At 39.6% G+C, this 14,777-nt stretch overlaps 1 protein-coding gene across 2 annotated transcripts in view; it reads left to right on the forward strand.

The window, feature by feature from the left end:
• The first annotated feature begins 11,115 nt into the window (after positions 1-11,115).
• Positions 11,116-14,777, forward strand: part of SLC44A5 (solute carrier family 44 member 5) — a 137,174-nt gene continuing 133,512 nt past the window's right edge. For both annotated transcript variants that reach the window (XM_087448899.1, XM_087448904.1), the window contains exon 1: positions 11,116-11,450. In XM_087448899.1, the coding sequence (XP_087305025.1) occupies positions 11,393-11,450 (58 nt within the window). In that variant the 5' untranslated portion in view covers positions 11,116-11,392. The remainder of the gene's footprint in view (positions 11,451-14,777) is intronic.

Genomic DNA, 14,777 nt, shown 5'->3' on the forward strand with positions numbered 1-14,777 from the left:
AATAATGTACTCCACCTGTAGTTTTTGTTTGTTGGATCACGATGCCTTGTGGGTAGAAATTATGCACTAAAACATATTTTCTTTCCTACACTTCAGGCCCAGGAATAGGGATATTTTTCCAGTGATTATCATCTTCTACCTTCCTGAATTGTGGCAAAAGTCAGAATTGATGAGCGGTTTAATTTTGTTCTCATCAATAACCTGTGGATGACATGAGGAAGTAGGAGAGATGTTATCACCAGCTCCCACACTGCTTTATGCACTTGTGATAAATTGACAAATTCCTGCTATTTTTCTTTAGTAGTGTTCATTCTTAAGTTCAACAGAAAGTCTTTTACTCAACCATTACTTTAAGGACAATTTCTCCTTCTTTGCAAAAGTTAATTTTTGTATTTATATAATGATGGAAACTATCATTTTCCCTAACCTTTAGTCATTTACTGTGCTATTGCCTGAACTCTGCAGATGGAAAGGCAAGATGAAGTCACTTATTTTTATGTTTAGTGTAGGTAAATATGCTCTTCATTTCCTATCTCTGGTTGTGAAATTATTCTTATAGTTTTTAGGAGGTGGAGGAATAGGGCTTGGCATAGTAATGAAATGCATAACCTATGAAACTAGAAGAAAATAAGGAGTTGCTCCAATGTAATTAGAGTATGTCGAGTATGTCATGGGTCTTTTTTTTTTCTTTGGCTGCCTCATGTTGAGCAATAGAATACAAATATGTCTAGAAAGAAATATTAGAAAACTCGAGCTGATAACCTTCAAACTCAATTCATGTTCTTGTTTGCTTCTAGACTCTCTTTTTAAATCAATATTGATTCAGAATTTTATTTATTCTGAGAAGATGTGTGATTATCCAATAATTCATGGCTCTTCTATAGCACAAATTCACTGCTTTGTCACAGTAGTCAAGAAAAATCATTTTTTCAGAAATACATTTCCAATGCCCCCTAAACGTGCATCTTTCAGCACTGCTTGTAAAATCAGTCTGTGAAGAAGCAGCCTAAGTGCTTTATGTATGTTTTCTTTTGCCTGCTCAGTGGAAGTGGAGGTTGCTTCTTTTAGGTATTACTTCTAAGGTTGACATTCTAACTAATGTTAATGATTTGTGCTCATATAGGATGAATTATTTCAAATGATGATGCAAACTATTAGAAAAACCTTTCTGAAAGCAGGAGATTTGACGTTCTTGATGTAACATAGGGGGATTTATCATTCTGTATGTTTAGGAAGTTACTACACTGGGAGAAAAACAACCATCATAAGGTCATAACACCACAGTATTTTTTGGTTTGAATCAGTGCTGAGGGAGTCTCATTCACATTTCCATTAATCTTGCCATGTCCAATGTAGGGTCATGTTTCTGCCCAAGATGAGTTTCTGGAATGCACATCATTTTCTGCATGAGGCATTGCCATCATTAGGTAATGAAGCATGGTACCATGCCCTTTCTTTCACCCCCACCAAATGTATTCCTCTGTGATGCTCCTGGAATTGCCTCATCTTCTCTCACTGCTACATTCTCAGTCAGGCACCCACCATTTTATGTCTGAAATACGACAGCAATCTTCTTTTTGGTTCCTTTGCCTTAACTTTCCTATTTCCTCTGCATCATGGAGAAAGGTAAACACATGACAATTGTGGTACTTTCTCAGAAGACTCGAGGGGCTTTGTAAATCCTGCTCCAACTTCTGATGATGTGCTTCCTTCCTCTAGCTGCTCTCATGTCTCCTCCTCCAGGCGTAACTCTGTGCCATGGCTGAGCACGTGCTTTTGTTCAGCTTTCTCACGTGACATATTCTTCCTTTAAGCATCCTCAAAATTCCTATCCTCCAAAAAGTTTTTCCATAAATGTCACATAGGGCTTAGTTATTGAAGCCATTCTAGAATTATTGGTGTCACTTATAACCAATGTGACAATTAAACTAAAAGTTGAGTTGCATTGATTCTACACTGATCTACTTTGGTTAGGAGGGTAATTTACATATACTTGACTGTTTCCCATGGCCACCCCAAACGCAGGAATTTTTTCCTCCTTCAGTTATTTTTTTGTTTTTTTGCTACTATCTATCATTTTTAGATGACAAAATGGAAGTTCAAAGAGGAAAAAAGTAATTCTCCCAAGATCATACAGTTTGTAGGTGCCAGAGATGACATTTGATACCAGGTACTTTGATACCCAATTTTTATTCACTAGTATGGGCTTCTGTCTCTCTTGCTTCCTTTGTTCACTTTTGATCTTGACATTACAAATAAATGCTGAATTAGTGCTGGTGATAGGGAGAGTAATTTTTCACACCAATGCAATTTTGGAGTCTATTAACTTGCTTTTAATCCAAGTTGAAATCTATCTAAAACGATTGGCTGGTAATTGTCAAGATTGATCTCCTATTTGTATTTTTATAACCTAAATTAAAGATATGAGTTAAAAATTACATTGATGTTCTATTGAAATTTACTCTACAAACATTTATTGAGTGCCTGTTGTATATGTACCAGGCACCAAAGTAGGTAATAGCAATAGAGGAATAACCAAGATCTAGATTCTGCCCTAAAGGAGCTATTAATCCAGTAGGAGAAATAATCACATGCATTATCTTCCTCTTGCTGCTATAATGAATTACCCAAACATGGTGGCTTAACATCACATAAACTTATTATTTTATAATTCTGGAGATCAGAAGTCCAAAATAGGTCTCAATGGGCTAAAATCAAGGCATCAGCAGGGCTGCATTCCTTTCTAGAGCCTCTACAGGAGAATAATTTTCTTACTTTTTCCAGCTTCTAGAGGCTGCTGCGTTCCTTGGCTCATGACCCCCTTATTGAAAGCTAGCAATGGCCAGTCAAGTTTTTCTCACATCACATCACTCTGACCTTGTTTCTGTCATCACATCTCCTTCTCTGACTCTTCTGTTTCCCTCTTTCCCATTTAAGGACTTTTGTGATTACATTGAACTCATGCAGATAATCTAGGATAATCTCCACACCTCATAGTTCTCAACTTAATTACATCTGCGAAGTCCCTTTTGCCGTCTATGGTAACATATCCATAAGTTTGGGGGGTTAGGATGTGGGCCTCTGTCTACCACAGCCTGTAAACAAACGCCTTGTGGTACAGAGTACCAAGTGCAACGATGTACATAATAGAAGTATGTATGTCTCGGAGATGAATGGAATTAGCTACTTTGGAATGGGTTTATACGAACGTTCTCAACATTGGTCTCCAGTCAAAGTGGGCTCTACCCACTGGCACAGTGGCCAGTAGAATGTTTTGGTCTTTGTTCTTTCCTTGAGAATGAGTGGGGAATTTGTAAGGGATACTGTAGGCTTCCTTTAGCCATTGCCAAGGGAACAAAGAGGGGAAAGTCATATTATTCAAAGGGCACTATGCAAAACACCTGATTTTGGAGGGGACCCATAGCAGCATAGAATTGCTAGAAGATTAAGTTTGAAGTGAGGGATGGTAGGAGATGAGGGTGGTGAGAAAAGCCAGATCGTGAAAGGCCATGCGTGCTGGGCTGAGAAGTAGGAACGTCATCCTGCAAGAAATGGCAAAGAACATGGCTCTTATCCTTTGTTGAGACTTGAAAGAAAGGGTGCCCTTTCCTTGGACGAAATGGCAGGTCCTCATTTATAGGACACAACACCATAAACACAGTTGAAAGATAAAGTGAAACAAATATTTAATTATTCACAATTCTCCACTGGCTGTTACTGAACATTAAAGCAAGGCTTCATTTTGCACTCCACTATTTTTCCTGGCTTGTGGGACAGTTATCTGATTTGCTTGCTCATAATAGTTCTGAGCCCTAGAATACTTGTTTGCCCCATCTTAGTTCTCCTTTTGCTCTCTAAATCACATTAGATTCTCTGAAGGAGAATATACCTGAAGGAATAAAATGAAATGTTTCAGATTTTTGCTTTTTGTAACTGATCAATGGTAGTTATATTGTCATTTTCTTTTTTTTGAGAAACAGATTGCTTTTAAAGAAAAGGGTCTTTCTAAGCATGACTGGCTGCTTTATCTTGCCATTTGGATTCAAAAGAATCATATGAAATCTGCACGCATGAATTAAATTAATTACCTGGACTATTTTCCTTAATCTTCATGAATTATTTCTAGTAAGAAAAATTGCACTGTATGAGTGCAATGCAAACTGTTAACTATAATAACAAAATGTGTGACTGTCTATAATGAATATTTTTTAGTGATTCTATTGTCATAGTAATTTTGGTGATCAGAAAGTCATATGAACTTAAGAAGCTTTTAAAATGATTACCTAATGACATTATTTTTTCTTTCTCTTTAAGTAAGGATATGAATTATATTCAAGTGGCTAAGCCATACGATAGTGAAACACTGTGGCTCTTTTCACTTAGCTGGCCCCTCGGTCCATTTATTCCAGAGATGCAATTAGAGCTGGTGAGGGCCTCTGAAAAAGCGATGCCTGGTATTGATTTCAGGAAATGAAAAATTTGCATGACAATACAAATTCTGCCAGCACATGGGGCAGGCTGAAGTCATCACATTCCAGCTGTCATTACTATATGGAATCAGCTAAATCTTATCATTCGACTGTGGCTGTAGTGTATTTTCAGCTGCAATATAAGGCAGCCGGGATTTACAATCAGAAAATGTCAGCTTTTCAGACAGATTTGACAATAGCATTTCATTTACACTGCAATCCACATTTTCACTTGGTAAGGTGCAAATCATACCAGAATTGGAAGATAGCCTAGATACTTTTAAACCAGTTTTGCCTATCTTTAACTTAAAAAGTGAATAATGCAGGATCAATATAAATTGCTAACCCTCTTTCAATCTGCCTCCTCCCCCCACTCATCATGGAATTTCTCTTAAGCCCACCAACAAGCAATTTACTACCAACTGGCTCAGTACAGGCTTTGGGGTCAGACCGTCTGCCTTCTAATCCCACCTCCACTTCTTGTTAGCTGAGTGGGCTAGGACAAATCAGCTCACCCTTCTGTGCCTCAACTTCCTCATATGTAAAATGGAATGATAGTAATGATCTACATCCCAGAATTATTGAGAGCATTAAATGACAATAAATATACCAGGGCTATTTTACTGCATAGCTCAAGGGGGTACAATTCACACTGTATTCTAGATGGAATTGAGCAAAATGGCGGATCTGTGTGCAAAGCACTTGCAGCAGCCCCTGGTATGAATAAATATTTATTTATTTATTTATTTATTTTATTTTATTATTTTAATTTTTTGTTTATTGCAGTAACATTGGTTTATAACATTGTAAAATTTCAGGTGTACATCATTATACTTCTATTTCTGCATAGATTACATCATGTTCACCACCCAAATACTAATTACAACCCATCACCACACACATGTACCGAATTATTCCTTTCACGCTCCTCCCTCCCCCCTTCCCCTCTGGTAACCACCAATCCAATCTCTGTCTCTATGTGTTTGTTTATTGTTGTTGTTATCTACTACTTAAAGAAGGAAATCATAAGGTATTTGACCTTCTCCCTCTGACTTATTTCGCTTTGCATAATACCCTCCATGTCCATCCATGTTGTCACAAATGGCTGGATTTCATCGTTTCTTATGGCTGAGTAGTATTCCATTGTGTATATATACCACATCTTCTTTATCCATTCATCCCTTGATGGGCACTTAGGTTGCTTCCAAGTCTTGGCTATTGTGAATAATGATGCAATGAACACAGGGGTGCATGTATCTTTACGCATTGGTGGTTTCAAGTTCTTTGGATAAATACCCAGCAGTGGAATAGCTGGATCATATGGTAGTTCTATCCTTGATTTTTTGAGGAATCTCCATACTGTTTTCCATAGTGGCTGCACCAGTTTGCACTCCCACCAGCAGTGTATGAGAGTTCCCTTCTCTCCACATCCTCTCCAACACATGTTTTTTCCTGTCTTGTTAATTATAGCCACTCTGACAGGCGTGAGGTGATATCTCATCGTAGTTTTGATTTGCATTTCCCTGATAGTTAGTGATTTTGAACATCTTTTCATGTGTCCGTTGGCCATCTGTATATCTTCTTTGGAGAAATGTCTGTTCAGGTCTTTTGCCCATTAATAATTGAGTTGGTAGTTTTTCTGTTGTTGGGATGCATGAGTACTTTATATATTTTGGAGATTAAGCCCTTATCAGATGTATGGTTTGCAAATATCTTCTCCCAATTGTTAGGTTGTCTTTTCATTTTGTTGATGGTTTCCTTTGCTGTGCAGAAGATTTTTAGTTTGATGTAGTCCCATTTGTTTATTTTTTCTATTGTTTCTCTTGGCCTGTCAGACATGGTGCTTGAAAATATGTTGCTAAGACCGATGTTAAAGAGCATACTGCCTATGTTTTCTTCTAGAAGTTTCATAGTTTCAGGTCTTACATTCAAGTCTTTAATCCATTTGGAGTTAATTTTTGTGTATGGTGTAAGGTAAGGGTCTACTTTCATTTTTTTGCATGTGGCTATCCAGTTTTCCCAACACCATTTGTTGAAGAGACTTTCTTTCCCCCATTGTATGTTCTTGGCTCCTTTGTCAAAGATTAGCTGTCCATAGATGTGTGGGTTTATTTCTGGGCTTTCGATTCTATTCCATTGATCTGTGTGTCTGTTTTTGTGCCAGTACCATGCTGTTTTGGTTACTATAGCTTTGTAGTATATTTTGAAATCAGGGAGTGTGATACCTCCAGCTTTGTTCTTTTTTCTCAGGATTCCTTTACTTATTCGGGGTCTTTTGTTGTTCCATATAAATTTTAGGATTCTTTGCTCTATTTCTGTGAAAAATGTTGTTGGAACTTTGATAGGGATTGCATTGAATCTATAGATTGCTTTAGGAAGTGTGGACATCTTAACTATGTTAATTCTTCCAATCCAAGAGCACGGAATATCATTCCATTTCTTTGCGTCTTCTTTAATTTCCTTCAGCAATGTTTTATAGTTTTCATTGTACAGATCTTTCACCTCTTTGGTTAAGTTTATTCCCAGGTATTTTATTCTTTTTGTTGCAATTGTAAATGGGATTGTATTCTTAATTTCTCTTTCTGCTACTTCGTTGTTAGTGTATAGAAATGCAACTGATTTTTGTATGTTGATTTTGTATCCTGCAACTTTACCATATTCGTTTATTACTTCTAAAAGTTTTCTGGTGGATTCTTTAGGGTTTTCTATATATAAAATCATGTCATCTGCAAATAGTGACAGTTTCACTTCTTCCTTTCCACTTTGGATCCCTTTTATTTCTTTCTCTTGCCTGATTGCTCTGGCTAGGACTTCCAATACTATGTTAAATAGGAGTGGTGAGAGGGGGCATCCTTGTCTGGTTCCTGTTCTTAGAGGGATGGCTTTCAGTTTTTCACCATTGAGGATGATATTAGCTGTGGGTTTGTCATATATGGCTTTTATTATGTTGAGGTACTTTCCTTCTATACCCATTTTATTCAGAGTTTTTATCATAAATGGATGCTGTATCTTGTCAAATGCTTTCTCTACATCTATTGAGATGATCATGTGGTTTTTATTCCTCATTTTATTAATGTGGTGTATTACGTTGATTGATTTGCAAATGTTGAACCATCCCTGCATACCTGGAATAAATCCCACTTGATCATGGTGTATAATCTTTTTAACGTATTGTTGTATGCGATTTGCTAGTATTTTGTTGAGGATTTTTGCATCGATGTTCATCAGTGATATTGGCCTGTAATTTTCTTTTTTTGTTTTGTCCTTGTCTGGTTTTGGTATCAGGGTAATGTCGGCTTCACAGAATGAGTTAGGGAGCTTCCCCCCCTCCTCAATTTTTTGGAAGAGTTTGAGAAGGATAGGTATTAAGTCTTCTTTGAATGTTTGGTAGAATTCACCAGGGAAGCCGTCTGGTCCTGGACTTTTATTTTTGGGGAGGTTTTTGATTACTGTTTCGATCTCCTTACTGGTGATTGGTCTATTCAAATTCTCTACTTCTTTTTGATCCAGTTTTGGAAGGTTGTATGATTCTAAGAATTTATCCATTTCTTCCAGATTGTCGAATTGGTTGGCATATAGCCTTTCATAGTATTCTCTTATAATCTTTTGTATTTCTGAGGTGTCTGTTGTAACCTCTCCTCTTTCATTTCTGATTTTACTTATTTGTGCCTTCTCTCTTTTTTCTTGGTGAGTCTAGCTAAAGGTTTGTCAATTTTGTTGATCTTTTCAAAGAACCAGCTCTTGGTTTTATTAATTTTTCTATTGTTTTTGGTCTCTATTTCATTTATTTCTGCTCTGATTTTTATTATTTCCCTTCTTCTACTGATTTTGGGCTTTGTTTGTTCTTCTTTTTCCAGTTCCTTTAGGTGCATTGTTAGATTGTTTATTTGAGATTTTTCTTGTTTGTTGAGATAGGCCTGTATTGCTATAAACTTCCCTCTTAGAACCGCTTGTGCTGTATCCCATAAATTCTGGCCTGTCGTATTTTCATTTTCATTTGTCTCCAGGTATTTTTTGATTTCTTCTTTGATTTCTTCGTTGACCCAGTCGTTGTTCAGTAGCATTTTGTTTAATCTCCACGTGTTTGTGGTTTTTCTGATTTTCTTCCTATAGTTGATTTCTAGTTTCATACCGTTGTGGTCAGAAAAGATGCTTGGTATTATTTCAATCTTCTTAAATTTATGGAGACTTGTTTTGTGGCCTAATATGTGATCAATCTTGGAGAATGTTCCATGTGCATTTGAAAAGAAAATGTATTCTTTGGTTTTTGGATGGAATGCTCTGTATATATCTACTAGGTCCATCTGTTCTAGTGTGTCGTTTAAGGCCAATGTTTCCTTATTGATCTTCTGTTTGGATGATCTATCCGTTGGTGTAAGTGGAGTGTTAAAGTCCCCTACTATTATTGTGTTACTATCTATTTCTGTTTTTATGTCTGTTAATAATTGCTTTATATATTTAGGTGAACCTACATTGGGTGCGTAGATATTTACAAGTGTTATATCCTCTTGTTGGATTGTTCCCTTGATCATTATGTAATGCCCTTCTTTGTCTCTTTTTACAGTTTTTGTTTTAACGTCTATTTTGTCTGATATGAGTACTGCTACCATAGCTTTCTTTTCATTGCCATTTGTGTGGAGTATCTTTTTCCATCCCTTCACTTTCAGTTTGTGAATGTCTTTAGTTCTGAAGTGTGTCTCTTGTATGCAGCATATATATGGGTCTTGTTTTTTAATCCCATCAGCCACCCTATGCCTTTTAATTGGAGCATTTAGTCCATTGACGTTTAAAGTAGCTATTGGTAAGTATGTATTTACTGCCATTTTTTAACTTTTTTTTTCTCAGTGTTTTAGTAGTCCTTCTCTGTTCCTTTCTTCTTCTATACAGAATTGATGGTCACTTTAGTTTGACCTCTGTCTGAAAGCTGTACTCTTTAACTCCCCTCCTCCCTCCTTTTATGTTTTTGATATCATATCTAACCTCTTTTTTGTGCATTTGTATCCATTACGTTCTTATCATGGAAATAGATAATTTTTCCTATGTGTGGTCTTCTCTTTTCCCCTTAAATCAGTCCCTTTAACATTTCTTATAGCACTGGTTTCTTGTTAACAAAGTCCTTTAATTTTTGCTCGTCTGGGAAATTTTTGATCTCTCCTTCCATTTTGAATGATAACCTTGCTGGATAGAGTATTGTTGGCTGTAAGTTCTTTCCTTTTAGTACTTTAAATATATTGTGCCACTCTCTTCTAGCCTGTAAGGTTTCTGCTGAGAAGTCAGCTGATAGCCTTATGGGGTTTCCTTTGTATGTAACTTGACTTTCTCTTGCCGCTTTCAGGATTCTCTCTTTATCTTTAATTCTGGACATTTTGATTATGATGTGTCTTGGTGTGGGCCTCTTTGGGTTTATCTTGTTTGGGGCTCTCTGTGCTTCCTGTACCTGGATGTCTGTTTCCTTCCTTAGGTTAGGGAAGTTTTCATCTATTATTTCTTGAAATAGATTCTCTGACCCCTTGTCTCGCTCTTCTCCTTCCAGGACACCTGTAACACGGATGTTAGTGCGCTTGATGTTGTCCCAGAGGTCCCTTAGACTGTCCTCACTCTTTTTAATTCTTTTCTCTTTTACCTGTTCACCTTGGGTAATTTCTTCTAGTCTTTCGTTCAGCTCACAGATCCGTTCTTCTGTATCCTCTACTCTGCTTTTGAGTCCCTCTAGTGAATTTTTCATTTCCAGTATCGTATTCTTCATTTCTGATTGGTTCTTTTTTATATCTTCCATTTCTTTGTTGACATTCTCACTGAGTTCATCTATTCTCCTCCCCAGATCAGTGAGCATCCTTAACACTCTTTGTTTGAACTCTCTGTTGGGTAGGTTGCTCATTTCTGTTTCACTTAGTTCCTTTTCTGGGGTTTTGTCCTGTTCCGTTACTTGGAATGTATTCTTTTGCCTCCTCATTTTGCCTCTTTCCCTGTGCTTGTGAGTACGTATTAGGTAGGTCAGCTACGTCTCCTGCTCTTGGATAGGTGACCTTATGTAAGTGATGGCTTAGGAGGCCTGCCATGTGCTTCCCTAGTTCTCAATGTTCCAGGGGTGACCCCTATGTGGGCTACGTGTGTCCTTCTGTTGTGGCCTGTTTGCTCTCCCTGTAGGCACCCAGGCAGGCCAAGTTATGCTCCTGGCCAGCTGTTGTAATGCTCAGCTGCTTGTAGTCGTTGTGGGCCCTTCAGTCTCTTTATTAGGTGTGGGGAGCCCCAGCACAGTTGGCTGCAAGTTCTAATACCACATTTGTGTTCTAGTATTTCTTTTAAGTGAGTAGGCCCCCAGTGTGGCAGGTTGTTAGGCTCAGGGCCTTACAATTGCTATAAGCCTCTAGTCTATTAGGTCTCTTGTCAGCTCTCTGAGGATTGCAGCTGGGTGGGGCTGGCCTCAGGCATGGGAGCACCCAATTGTTTCAGGCTTTGGAAGGTGGGGCAAACCCCCTATGTGGGTCTTTGAGAAGCACAAGTCTTCTGCAGCTGACAAGCCCTGCCACCCACAGGTCCGCACACACAGTCAACACAGTCCTGCCCCGTGTGCGCCCCGACCTCCCGAAGTGGACCCAGTCTCTCCACATCGGGAGCCCCACACACTCCACCACCGCCCCACACTCTCCACCCGCTCCTTGTGCATGCCCTGCCCCACTGAAGTGGGCTCAGTTGCCAGGCTGCAGAGAATCCAGTCACCAATCTATGCAGGCCCACACGTTGCCTGAGGGCTTGTTGTTGGGTGGGGCCAGTCTCTAGGGTGGGCTGCCTGCCCTGGCTGAGCTGGATTAAATCGGTGCTCTAGCGGGTAGGGCAGACCCTGGGCTAGCAGGCCTCAGGGAGAACTCCAATGGCGTCTGTGTCAGCAGGCTCACACCAGGCCACAACAATGGCCGCCACCAATGTCCCAGTCCCTGGAGAGGTCTCACCCCTCACCGAGATGCACTCAGGGCCTATTAGGTGAGTCTCTTTTCACCACAGCACTGTGCACCTTTCTTTCTGGTGATTTTAGGATGCTTTCTGAAATGGGTGAGTTTGCGCGCGGGCCCTTTAAGAGCCGGTTTTAGTTTCTTTGTGAACCGGGTTTTCTGGGGGTGCTCCCCAATGCTTTAGTAGCAGGCAAAGTCAGATATTCTGCCACTCGTCTCGATTGTGCTGGTTCCACAAAATGCCCACAGCGGGGGCACTCCCCAGCTCAGGACCCCGCGCCTCCAGGGAGGCTGCGTACCTGTGAGCTGCTCCCGGCGGCCGTGAGGCACTGCGGCTTGTGAAGGCGGCGTTTTTCCTCTCTAGAAGGGAGTCTCTGCATCTTCCACCCCAGTTAGGATTGTCCGTTGTTGCAGGAGTTCCTCTTATCCAGCTTTCAGTTCTGTCTCAGGGGCAATTTTCCACGAGTAGTTGTAAATTGGCTGTGTCCACGGGAGGAGGTGAGTTCAGAGTCTGCCTACGCCGCCATCTTGACTTCCCTCATAAATATTTATTAATAATCATTTTTCTATGGAATTTATAATCTTCCCTCTTCTTGAAATTCTTTGGCTTCTTGAATGTCACTTTTCTGTTTCTCTTCCTGTAACTGTTTCATTTTATCTCTTACTTTTAATTGTGGTGTTTCCCAAAGCTCATCCACATCTTGATGACCTACTTTTCTCTTACTCCATCAGGGTTGTTCTGTTATGTACAGCTTCAATTAAGGACTGTGCATGAACTGAGATAGAGGCTAAGAATGAAATTCAGAATGAAATCAAGTAGCCTAGTGGTCTACAAATCTGTGCATCAGAATTATCTGATGGGACAATTATAAATCCAGATTTTTCAGGCCTAGTCTGGACCTGCAGAATTGTAGTATTTGGTGTGGAAGGGCTGGAAACTTGTACCCTCAAAAGTTTTTGAGATATTTCAGCTGTTCAGCCAGATTTGGGAACCGAAATCTGGAACCAGCAAGAATACCAGCACTATGTTCCACAGGAGAGTGGAAGATCCAAGAGCACAGGGGCCAGAGGGTGGGTAGAAAGTGGAGTCCAAGTTCAGCATCAGTCAGGAGCTGGAGAAACCTATCCACTCACGACCCCACTTGGGTCCCATGGCACCCTCTGCCCGTCCCTATCACGGATAGAGATCTTCCTCACACACACACACACACACAAACAATAATAATAAAATGAATTGTTGAAACCTAAGTCAAGACAAGAGAATGAGTGTATAGGTGGGACTCTTTGCTTGCCCATAACTGACATGAACTAGCAAAAAGCAAGAAAGGGAAATTTAGTATAAGGATACAGTGTAGGCATCTCATGAAACTCAACCCTGGGCCTTGGGTAGGGACTGGAACAGAAAGCTAACGTCCATCAGGACTGCCACCTCTGCTTCTCTTTGCACATTTGCTTCAATAATTTCTCTCTGAAAGCCAGCTTTCTCTGCTACTCTGATCTTCAAGCTTTATATTTTGCAGTTCTAATGTCCCACTGACTAACTTGTTGTTCATTCTAATTCCAAATTCCTGGGATAGAGCGGCCAGGAATGACTAGCCCAGCTTGAATCTAGTGTCCAAACCAGATCCAGTCACTGATGGCCAGGGAACAGGCACCTGGGAGAAGCTGGCTGCTAGAAACCCGCTCCTGGGGATTAGAGAGGAGGCCACTTCCTGGGGAAAGGGAGATTAGACACACCCAAAATTATTTGTTGCCATGAGGGAGGGTCAGACAAGCACTCAGAAAAAGAGAAGCTGATAGTGTGTCAGAGAACTTGACACCGAGGTATATAAGGACTATCTCAAACAGGAAACATTTTACATACTTCCACCTGAAGTAGGAAGCAATGTTAGCATTGCAGGTATGACCAGTGGGATCTGTCCCGCTGCAATAAGACTAGGCACAGGGTGGATCTCAGGGGGATCTGTAATCAACTGTATGACTACGGGTGTTCCTTACCCTCTCCATGCCTTGTTTTTTACATATGTAAAGTGAGGCTAATAATAGTTTCCAATCTACCTATATAATAAGATTATTGTGTCAAAGTTAAGAAAATAATGCATATAAAGCACTTAGTACAGTGCTTACTGTACTTAGCATTTACAGTGCTTAGCATTTAATGCTGAAAACATGTTAAATATTATTGTTATTGTCCTTATAACAACACTATTTTATACCTGACAGATCCTGATGTCCTTCTTTATGGAGTTCATCACTTTTCATGATATAAATGTTACGATTTCCAAATATTTATCTCCAGACTTGACCCAAGGCTCCAGTTTCTTAACTCCAGTTGAAGGCTGGATTTTCAATTAGATGGCATTTCAAACTCAGAGAGCAAAAGCAATCTCATGCTCTTTTTCCTATAACACCTCTACAATTTCTTCCACCTACTAACTTTCCTAACTGTTTTAATAGTATCAACCTTTCCTTAAACCTAGATAAAAGACCAAAAGTGATTGAGAATCACAGTTTCTAGGTCTGTAGTCATTTTGTTTGAGCCATCTTTGACTTCTCTCTTTTTTACCCTAGGTCTTACCATTCATCAAATTCTATTTATCTTTTTCATGTAATTATATGATTAATAATGAACATTCACTGGGAGCTTCCTAAGTGGCAGACACTGTTCTAAGCACTTTTACGGGTATTAATTCATTTAATCCTCATAACTTGACAGCATAGGTACAACTATTATTATTCCCATTTACAGATGTGGAGACTGAGACTCAGAGAAGTGAAATGATCTGTCTAGGCTGACTCTGCTAGTAGGCAACAGAAGGCAGGCAGTCTGACTCCAGAGCCATTGCTGCTAATCCCTAAGCCACATGACTGCTCTGTGATGAACCTTGAACCTCTCTTTACCCGCATTACTTCCAGCACCACTTGGTCAGTGGCTCACATTACTTCACCTCTATTATTGCAGTAGATTCCTACTTGGTCTCCTTGACTCTGCACTTTGTAATACAACTTGCACACTGCTGCTAGATTGCTCTTCCTTAAGCACTGCTTCTACCAGATCATTCTTTTGTTCAAAATCCTTCTACAACTCCCTGTGGCCCTGGATGTATAATATAACTTCCATCTCTGGTTTTTTAGGATTTCTGTGGTCCGATACCATACTCCCTATTCAGCTTTATTTCCTTCTTCTCCTATCCCATTATCCATTACTCCAATCAGGCTGATCTTTTCACCATCCCCACAACGTGCTATTTATCCCTCCCTCTGTGACTTCATTCATCTCTACAGGTCTTACCTTTACCTGTCCATCTCAAAATATTGTGGATCCAGGAACCCTTCCTTACTAATCTCAACTGAATGT

The sequence above is a fragment of the Ceratotherium simum genome, chromosome 2 (genome assembly GCF_057802395.1).
Source record: "Ceratotherium simum simum isolate JZ-2026a chromosome 2, ASM5780239v1, whole genome shotgun sequence".
NCBI lineage: Eukaryota > Metazoa > Chordata > Mammalia > Perissodactyla > Rhinocerotidae > Ceratotherium > Ceratotherium simum.